This window comes from Galeopterus variegatus, unplaced genomic scaffold (genome assembly GCF_000696425.1).
Source record: "Galeopterus variegatus unplaced genomic scaffold, G_variegatus-3.0.2 Scaffold4334, whole genome shotgun sequence".
Taxonomy (NCBI): Eukaryota; Metazoa; Chordata; class Mammalia; order Dermoptera; family Cynocephalidae; genus Galeopterus; species Galeopterus variegatus.
In genome coordinates, this window is record NW_007730445.1 from 29,810 (window position 1) to 40,269 (window position 10,460).

Consider the following 10,460-nt stretch of genomic DNA (forward strand, 5'->3'; position numbering starts at 1 on the left):
GGTGACACTCCCACTCTGTGCTCTCTGGGTCCCTCCGTCCCCCGCAGAGTGTGACTGGGTGGTGGTCACCGTGTGGACCGGTGTCTTCCCTGCCGGGCTGGGATCTGCACAGGCTGGGGTCTTGCTTGGGGCTCAGCAAGGGATGGACTGGGGTGCAGGCTGAGGGTGCACGTTGCTGCTGTGCACTGAGGGGGTGATGTGGGCTCGGTACCCCTGGGGGCACAGCCCTGATGCTGAAGGTGCGGAGGGTCCATGCATGTTGGACCCTTGGGGTTAAGGATGGGGCTGGGGAGTCCTCACACCCCCTGTCCTCACTGTTCCCAGGTCTGGACCTGGCCTGGTGACCAGGCATCCCCATGCTCCCAGTGAGCCTGAGGATCCCTGTGCCCATTACAGGGGTCAGGTAGGTGAGACTGCAGGGAGCTGAGTCACAGCCACGGCTCGTGAAGCCTGCCCTGCCTCAGGAGCACATGGTGGGATCCAGCTGTCTCCCACACAGAGCTGAAGCCACCAGAGCTCAGGGAAGTGACATCTGGTGTCCCACAGCTGGGAGTGGGCTGAGAGGTTTGCTGGGTGCCACCAGCCACTAGCCACCCTTGCATTAACCCCTTCAGGGCTGGATGAACTGAGCCCAGCAGGGGACAACCAAGAGCATATCCCCAGAGTCAGATCGGATCCATCCTCCCAGGCCTGGGGCAAACCCACCCCACAACGAGTCCAACAACAGTGTTTGTGGGGCCCCTCCCACAGTAGTCTGTGCCCCCTTGTTGCAGCCTGCTGGTACCTGGTGGGCAGCAGGAGCTCAGGAAAGGCATAGCGAGCCCCTAGGACAGAGCTGAGCCTCCCTCGCGACCCACACGTTTTGGTCCAGGCCTCAGCCCCTCAGAGGTATTTGCTAGAGGCCTGGGGTCTCTGTAGGTCACAGGATGAGAAAGCTGCCTTCGCAATGCAGCCTCACCAGGCCCATCAGGATCTCCATTGACAAGTGGAATTGAGCAGAGAAAAGGCAGAAGGAAGCCCAGGGGAGATGCACAGACACAGAAGCAAAGCCGGAGGCCCAGTGGATGCCCGTACTCCGGAGGGCAGCAGTCCGCAGCAAGCCCAGCCTTGCGCAGGAGAAACACTGAGGTCAGGACAGCTAAGCGTCCCTCTGCCCATGCGCTCTGCTCCAGGTACCTGCTCCCGGCAACGGGGTGCCTGGCAGGCTGGGAGGAGCAGTGTGCAGTCAGTCCACATGCAATTTACAGTGCTGCTGGGCGCAGCCTTCCAGCCACTTCCAAGAGGAAGCTCCAGAGGAGGGAAGGCCTCTTCTCTCTGCTGGAGCACTCGGGTCAATCATGCCCACTGCCTTGCTTCGTCTTTGGTTTATATTTGAGGAGGGGTTCACAGGCACACAATCGCCCCTGCATGAGTTAGTCTCCAGGGAGCCCAGGAAATCAGGAGACAGGAAGCCTGGACAGTATGGATTGGTGGGCAGAGCTGTGGGCCTTGGATAAGCCCCTCTATCTCTGAGTGCAGCGTCAGCCAACACTTTCTGTAAAGGGCTGATTAATAAAAATTTTAGGAATTGAGGGTCATACGGTCTCTGTCCCAACAAGACTACCCTGCCGGTAGCATGAAAAATGCCAGGGATGATAGAACCCGGGCAGACACAATGTGGAAGCACTGGGCATGGCTGTGTGCCAATAAAGCTTTATTTGCAAACAGGCCCTGCTTTGTCGACTCCTGTCTTAGACCACCAGAAACTTCCTCAGCCTCAAAGGCATCTAGTCCACCTGCAGTGCCAGGCCACGGGGAAGCAATGACAGACAAACAGACACAGGGACAGGACCAGGGACCAGAGCAACATGAACAACAGCAGGGTCCCATGTTTGTCTACGAAGCAAGCAAATGACTTTATTGATGACGTGGATTGTTGGCGAGGGGGCATGTGAGTTACCCACAGGCTTGCAGACGGGAGAGGAGGGGTTGAATGTCTGTGCTAGGCACAAAGCTCTGGGGTCCCGGCCCACAGGGAACGGGTCGAAGCTCCTCCATTCCCATGAGGGCTCAGGGACCAGCTCCGCTCTTGGCCATGGTGACACATCCCGATTGGAGCCCCCAGCTAGGTGGGCCGCACCTTCATCTCTGACACCTTGTAGCTGTAGTTGTATCCTCTTCCCGACTTCCAGTTGATGCCATCCGCAAAGCTGTCATGGGCCCCCCCGAGGTAGCGACCGTTCAGGTTCGACAGGTGGCAAGTGAAGTGCCACCAGGCTCCATGGTACCGCTCAGCACAGTTTTGGGTAGATTTGTCGTTGTCTTGATCTTGGGTGGAGAACGAATGGTTGTTGTGGTACGTCAGAGAATCTCCTGCTCACAAGGAAAAGTGGAGCATGTGACACACAGGGCTGGGAAGCCCGGACCCTGGGCAGTACAGACCTGCCATATCCAGGTACAAACGTTGTGCACTGCGCGACAGCGAGGGTCACCGCTCGGTGGACATTTGCTCTGCTGGTGCGGCAGCCCTGGCATCCCCTGGCCCACCCTGCCCCACCAGCTAACAGGAACTCTCTCATTCTGAGAGGAAGCCACCCTGCAGGGGGGAAGCTCCATGTAGCAGAGAGCAGGAATCAAAGCCCTGCAGAAATGTCCTGAATTATCATCTTTTCCCATTTTTTATCAATAAAGAGAGAAAATAACAATAGCCATCACATAATGGGCTTTTTAGTAAATGTATTTTATAATCTTCAAATGTACAATTAGGTGTATGTAATATTATCTTAATTTATGAATGAAGACACTGTGGAGTAGAGGGGTTAAGTCACCATCTAACGTCACACAGAAGAGGCAGGGCCGGGAAGCTAAGCAGGCTGTCTCCACTTCCCAAAGCCCTCTCGGAAGCCCAGGCCACACGGTCTCCCACGGACACGCACCTGCACTGCCCCCAGCAAAGGCCCCCAGGACCAGCTTGTACTTGTTCAGCTCGGACGCCATCCTGAATGACGTGTACTTGGCAAACTGGCGGTCGCCCCCAAAGTCCACAAGGTCTACACGAAGCTCATTGGTTCCTGTCGGAGAAAGGTTTCAAGGTCCCAGCAGAAGTGTCCTTCTGCCTCTGGGCATGGGAGGTGGAAATCTGAGGAACTTATCAGGGGGTGTCTGAACTTGGCATTCAAGGGGAAGTTTCCTCAAATTCATAGAGAAAGTCCTGTGTTATGTGAGGGATTGTGAAAAACCTGCACCGTGTTCCATCTTCTACACCTGAAATTCCCCTACTCGTATTTATTTGATGGCACAAAATATTATTCTGTTTCAAAAATGCATATTTCCCTGAAATGGCTATCGTTAACAGCCCAGAACGGGAAACTGCTTTAGTCCTTCCTGTGTCTGGAAAGTTCCGAGCAATCCTCCGCACATGTCTTAGGAGACAGTACTGGGCTACTGGGCAGGGAGGGTCGGTTCGGCAGGTTCCCCAGGATCAGGGACAAGCTGATACTCTGGGGCAGGTGAGCCACAGAATAAGGACGCTGTTGTCACTCAGCCTGAGCTGGGTGGCCTGGTTGGAGGATGACAGGGGACGGGGGCCAGAGGTGAGCCCCTCTCTTCCCCTGAGACGCCAGCTTAAGAAAGGAGAAAAAGTGGGAGGTGGATTTAGGGCTGGGGCTTGGGCTAAGCCCCGACGGCCTCCCTCCATATGCCTCTTATCTTGGGATCTCAGAGGCCATTGTCACCATGGCTGGGACAAGGCTCCACCCTAGTGCTCTAACATTCCCTGACCCTGACATGTCGGGAGACACAGCAGCGAGTGCGCATCTGAGGACGTCGCAGCCCTGCGCAGTGTCTGCTCAGAGCCCCATCTCCCGTGGGTCCAGAGAAGCGGGTCTCGTGTTCCAGATGGCCCAGGTCTAAGGGGCTGGGCAGTCCCGTGTCAGGCCCTACCCTGGGCGGTCAGGGCGTGAATGTTGTCGTTCCCCAGCCAGAACTCCCCCAGCTGACTGCCGAAGCCCCGCTTGTACGCGGCCCAGTCCCGATAGAAGTCCACGGAGCCGTCCACCCTCCGCTGGAAAACCTGTGCAGCAGCGAGGGGACCGGGAGAGGGGAGGTCCAGGCTGACGTCCTCAGCACGGGACCCGGCCTCACGCGGGAGCAGGGATTTATAGTTCTCAGAGCGACAGGGGCGGGTGCCACGGGCAAGGCCACGTGGTCTCCTCACACCCCCCATGTGGGAAGGAGGAAATGGAGGCTCAGAGAGGGCAGGCGGCGACCAAAAGCCACACAGCAGAGAGTAGTGGGCTCCCTCCGAGCCTCGTCCCCGGCCTGAACTTTTACCCCGGGAGTCGCCTCCCCCATCATTTCTGAGCCTCCCCGTCCTCAGTGAAAGGAGGGGGCACCTGAGACGCAGAGCGGAGTAGAGGAGGCTCAGCGTGTGTTCTCCCGCCAGGTGGGCACCTGCTCTCCGGGATTCCCAGGCCGCCCGCCTCAGCCCAAGGACCCCAGCCCGACACTCACGGTCCAGCCCCCACCGTCCGTGTCCATGTCACACAGCACAGTCAGGGGCCGGCAGTCGGGCAGGTAGATGGTGTGCCAGCCGCTCAGAAAGTGCCCCCGGGTGAGCAGCTCCTTGCAGGTCCGCGGTCCTGGCAAGGGAACCAGGAAGAAACCAGGAAGGGATGACAGGCAGGGATGCCAGGCAGGGAGCCTGGGGCAGGGCAGGGACAGTGGGAGGGGAGGGAGGGAGGGGAAGCAGGGACAGCAGGGGTCTGCATGGACAGAGAGCACCCGGAGGCCTGGGACAGACACACAGCCCTTGAGGTCCCCCCAGCGGTGATGGCCAAGCCCAGGCCACCTGACTCCCCCTCCCAGCACCGCCCCCGGTCTCTGGGCACCTGGCCTTTGGGGCACACTAATTTTCTTTGGAGCATACAACTTTGAATGTCTTTCCCTGGTACTTCTTAAGGCATCTGACAGGTGTCCAGGCATGACCAGTCACCTGTAGCACATGACGGAGACTGCCCAGCTTCTCCTGTTGTGGGGAGAGGGAACAGGGATCATTCGGAAGTCACAGCCCTCGTCTCCTTCAGCCCTAATGGCTCCATGAACACAGGACAGAGGAGGGAAGGAAACAGACACGATCCAGTTCTGAGTAAAGGTTTGGGACACGACGCCCGGACTCTGGAGGCCACACCTGGTTGGCCTGTCCCCGCCGGGTCTGGGTTCTCCATGGATGGCGGTAGCACTGCCAGTCAGATGGTACTAACCAGGCCGTGGCCCTGGGCCGTGGCACTGGCCTGCACGTCCCACTAAAGTGGAGAATGGACTCTTCCAAGTCCATCTCGGTCATTCTACGCTGAACCCAAGTCTGCCTGAGAGTCCCCTTGCTGGCGGTGGAAGTGTCGGGGGGCATCTCGAACTTGGGTCTGTGCCCCAATCTTGGGACTTTTATTTGTAGACAGAATATGTGACCGTGCCCTAGAGTTGTGTAAGTTTTGCTTTTTCTTATGTTTACAATTTTTGAAATAAGTGAACATGAATTAGACACAAATTTAAATCAGTAAAACGTCCACACGTGTGCACAGTACCGTGTTGCCACCGCGTGGGTGCTGTGGGCAGGCGCCGGGGCGCGAGCCCTCACGGACCTGGCTCTGCTTTGTGCCCGAGCCCCGGGACCCAGCAGAGGCTGCAGAGCAGTCACACCGCCCTCTGTGTGGTTCTGATCACAGGGGAGACCCAGAAGCCATGTGATCTCCCGGGCCAGTGTTATCACCATCAGCAGGGGCTCAGGACACCCGGCTCCTGGGTTCCACCCACCAGGTAGGTCAGAGCCCAGAGCCAGGCCCTCCCCTCCCCCAATGCCATCCAGGAAAGGCAGCCCCCAGCCTCAGTGAAGGCAGCAGGGACATCCGCCAGCCTTCTCCCTGTCCCCTGCCAGGCCAGAGCAGAGTGTGTGGGGCTGGTTCCTGCTTCGGGGCAGATTAGCCACACACACCAGGAGATACCAGGGGCCGCCCAGGTGACTTTGAGCCTGGACTCCTTGTGCAATTCATAGGGATGTCCAAGCTTGTGCTGTGTCCACGGGGCGTCTCCACCAGGTGCTCTTTAAGCATCACCTTGAACACCTCCAGGCCCGGGCAGCTCAGCACCTTGTTGGACTTTTATCACGCATGTGCCTTACGCCAGGCCTGGGGGTCCCAAACCCGCCAAGGCAGGGCCTGCCACTCTCGCTCATCTTTGTGGGAGAGGCGCCAGTGCGCAGAGCTCCACGCGCAGAGCCCAGACTGCGGCTCAGGCTCAGGGATGCTGGCAGGGCCCTGAGGCAGACCCGGGTTCGAGTCCAGCTCCACTTCTTACTGGTGTTGAATTCAGAACATTGCTGGTCCCTTTCAGCCTCAGTTTCCCTATCCGAGGTAGGCTGAGAGGAAAGTGGTCACCCCAGTCATCAGGTGAGAATAGGGAGGTCCACAGAGTCTAGAAGTCTTGCCAATGCCAAGTAAAGCTGGCATCGGATCAAGGACAGGAAGCAGATTTCTATGACAGCACACCCACTGACAGCTCACGGGGGATGAAAAGATGCGCTCCGTCCTTGGGCATCTTCAGAAGCCCCCCAGGACCCTGCGGGTCGGCTTCTGAGACTGGCTCTGAGCTGGGGCCACGACCAAAGGTCCCGATTAGGAACCGCAGTGGGGGCCTTGCCCAACCTGGCATCTAACTTCCGAAGAGCAAGCTGGCTGGTAGCTCAGGTGGTTAGAGCGCAGTGTTATAACACCAAGGTCGGGGCCCAGATCCCTGTACTGCCAGCCACCGAAAATAATAATAATAATAATAATAATTTTTTAAAATAAGAAAAAAATAATTCAGAAGAGCAGGAGCCAGCCCCCCTCCCCGTTTCTGACCACCCCGCCCCGCCCAGCACGTACCTCTCCCTCCGTTGGCGCCCGCCTCTCCCTTGGGCCCTGGGGCTCCGGGCAGCCCTGGGCAGCCTCGGAGAATGGTGAGCTTGTCAGAGCCCTCCAGACCCACCACCTTCACCTCTGCAGAGGAACACAGCGGCCAGTCAGTGCCCAGCCTGAGGGTCGGCCCGGCAGTGAGCTTCCCACCTCTGATGGGGCCTTGGTCAGCCCTCACCCTGGGGCACTGGTCAGGCCGGGAGGAGATGCAGGGCAGGGCCCTGGCCTTGGAGGCCACCCTGCCCGAGGGGCATCCCCAGCTCCTCGGTGCTGTGTGTCCTCGGGCAAGTCACTTAACCCCTCTGAGATTCTGTCTCCTAGGTTGCCAAGTGGGGATAGGAATAGGTTTGTGGGGGAGATTAAATTAGAGAAGGCAAATTTTTAAAATCTCAGTATAATTTGTGGTCATGAGACAGAGAATCATAAACAGTGGGTACTTTCAATAAATAACAAGAAATATTTACGGGAAACTTGGGGAATTTTGGTCAACGTAACATTTTCACTCCCAGACCTTGGGAATGTGATCGTAGAACTACTCAGCTGGAAGGGGTCCCCTGGGTCCCCTGGAGAGGGGAAGTGTTTGACCCAAGGACACAGGGCAAGCGGGGACACAACTGGAACTCAAGGGAGCTTGTCTGCTTCTTTGAAAACATATTTTCAATTTCATGATTACAAAACTAACACATCCTCTTCAACGACAACTTAGAATTTGTGGAATTAATCCTGCTCTCACTGGGACACCCCGACAGCTATTACCATCTTGTGTACTTTTTTGGTCTGCCCTCACCCCTGGCTTGCTGGTCAGAGCAGGCGTATACTTTGTTTCTTTATTTGTTTAATTTTTACTCATTAAAAAGAATTCTTAATAATTTTAGACAATTAGAAAATGAGACACGTTTAAGGAAGAAAATTAGCTCATCCTTAATATTGCCAGTGGCGGAGGCCACTTTCATGTGTGAGCTTCCTTCCTGACTCAGTTCCTGGCCTTTCTCCACAATAGCACAGCACCAATCATTGTCCTGTTCCACCATAATCATGCTAGTCACCGTGGTGCCCACTAGGACTTTTGGACGTGGTCACCCATTATGAGGTCAGAGCAATGACCTCCAGTGTGACCAAGAATCTCAGCCATCAGAACCCGTACCAGGGACTGGAGTCATGTGTGACAGCCCCAGGCTGGGGCATCCGCATTCTCCCCAGGAGCCCAGGGGAAGGAGTTCTCGAGCCCATGGGCACCAGGGCACCCTTGCCCTGCCTTGTCTGGGATACACCAGGAGCTGCTTGCCCCAGAGCTTGGCAGGTACCAGAATGAATGTCCCTGCCTGGCCCCATCTCAGCTGTGAAGTCTCCCAGTGACGGTGACAATGGCACAGAATCTGACCAGAGCCTGCCACAGGCCAGAGCCCTCGATGCAGTCCACCTCCTCACGCAACCTGGGCTGCAGGACCCTCATGGTTGCCCTTCTATGAAGGAGGGCCCTGTGCCCTGAGAAGATGGACTGCCGGGCTGAGCCTCCTGCAGGGTTCGGACCAGCCAGCCTGGCCGCAGGGCTCCGTGCATAAACTCTGCACTAGGCTGCATCTGTTTGTTCAAGCTTCTGTCTCCTCTGTTAAAAAGTTCTGCTTAAAAAGGGCTGTTGAATCAGGAGAGAATGTTTGCAAAGGGCTGAGCATGGGACCTGGTACGTGGTGCGCTGTCAGTGGAGGCCATCAGTTTCCGGAGCCCTGAGCCCTCCAAAGTGCTGCTCATCTGGAGGGTCTGACTCACCTGGACAGGTGTCGGCCATCAAGGCCGTGGTGCACAGGAAGGCGATGACCAGGAGAGTGGGCCTCATGGCCACGGTGGCCCTGCTGGCTTCCATTGCCCTGGTCTATGTTGCTGAAGGCGTTCCCAGCTCTTATAAGGCTGTGCCGCCCACTGTAACCTCTGGCTCTGTTTTCCATCCCTGGGAGGGACGGCCACTTCCTTCCCGCCAGTGTGGAGGCACCAGCTGGAAGTGGAGACAGCCTCAGAGCCAGGCCTTCCACAGGCCCCCAGCCTTCCTTCTAATGAGCCTCATATCCCCCCCGTGGGGACACTTTCTTCCCAGCAAGAAACCTCCCCAAGGCCCTGTGTGGGGAAGGACCTGGCTGTCTGCGTCCTTTGAGAAAGCCCAGGCCCTGCACCCTTTCATTACCTGGCTCTGCCAGGACAACCCCCTGGAGCCTTCAACAGGATGGAAAGGCTTGCGGAACCCAGCACTTAAGGAATTCACTTGCAGGTAATGAGCTTCAAGTCCACAGAAGCTTAGAAACATCCATGGGGATCTGGACAGTTCTCAGAGGAAGGAAAGGCAGGCAGGGGATTGCAGGGGGACTTTCCTGGACCAGCGAGCAGGGGGTGGGTCTCGACTATAGTGGACGTAGGATGGGGGGAAAGTGAAGTGGCCAGGCCCAGCATCACAAAGGGGGTGTCACCTTGGGACACAACCAGACGCCAGTCGAAGCTAGTGCTGTGACTTGGACTGCAGCAGCTCAGTCTTGGGAGGGAACAGACTGGATTAACCCAGGTTTTAAAGCTGTGTCCACACCTGTTAGAGAAGAGCTAAATCCTGATCAAGCCCTCACCTTAGGCTTCGTCCCGTTAGAGACAGAAGTGGCTCATTGTGCCCCCAACCCCACCTATGACGGTCCCTGTCCAGGTGTTGAAAGGATTAGATTTGTGACCTCAAGTCAGACAAGACCACGTGAGACTCGAGTTTCCACCACTTACCGATTCAACGTCTCTAGAGCAGTGTGGGCTGAGGACATGGAGCCAATCAGAGACCTGCCCTTGAACTTCTAAGAGCCAAGGAGATGCCCAGCCCCACGTGGGGTGAGCCTGCTGGAGAGGCAGGTTCCTGGATGTGCAGAATCACAACCCAGAGGCAGGCTCTCCCTTCTGGCACCTTGTCTCCATGTCGTGCCTGTGGGAGCCCTGCTAGGAGCCCATGGCAGCATGGCCCTTAGTGACCTGGGCCACCTGCATGGTGACTGCCCTCCTGAGTGGACATGTGTTTCTACCTAAGTCTAGACAGGACCGAGAGACGGAAATTCACAGTATGAATATTTTAGCAGAAAGAAATCTATGTCAATTTGTCATTTTGAGTATTGGCAATATTTAGGAGATTTTGGCCTATTGGAATGACAATCTGATAATCCAATTGAAAATGTGAAACAATAGTTGAACGAGTGAGTGATTTTATGTGGAAATCTTGCTGTGTTTATATGTAGCTGCAGAACATTTAAAAGACCTCCCAAGTCCATCACATTCATATGTTTAAATTATTAGATTTCTAAAAATTAGCTTATACTCAGAAAATTATGTTAAAGGTAGACAACTGATATATTAAAACATAAATTTGAGTATATTAATTCTGTAAATGCAATTAAAATGTTTAAAGCTGTTAAATTAACTAAGTCAGTGAAGGGACCAAGAATTATCTATAGCCCCCGTAAAGGAAGTTATTAAAATTTGCCTGTTATAGATAGAATAACGTTTATAAGCCAAATTTAA

General features: G+C 55.7%; 1 protein-coding gene across 1 annotated transcript; it reads right to left on the bottom strand.

The window, feature by feature from the left end:
• Nucleotides 1-1,674: 1,674 nt before the first annotated feature.
• On the bottom strand, nucleotides 1,675-8,775 carry LOC103602882 (ficolin-2-like). The gene is made up of 7 exons (XM_008587335.1): nucleotides 8,694-8,775; nucleotides 6,897-7,010; nucleotides 4,973-5,005; nucleotides 4,492-4,619; nucleotides 3,922-4,051; nucleotides 2,916-3,050; nucleotides 1,675-2,352 (listed from the first exon to the last, which is right to left on the bottom strand). The coding sequence occupies exons 1-7, from the start codon at nucleotides 8,758-8,760 to the stop codon at nucleotides 2,105-2,107; spliced, it is 855 nt and encodes a 284-aa protein (XP_008585557.1). The 5' UTR covers nucleotides 8,761-8,775; the 3' UTR covers nucleotides 1,675-2,104.
• Nucleotides 8,776-10,460: the final 1,685 nt, after the last annotated feature.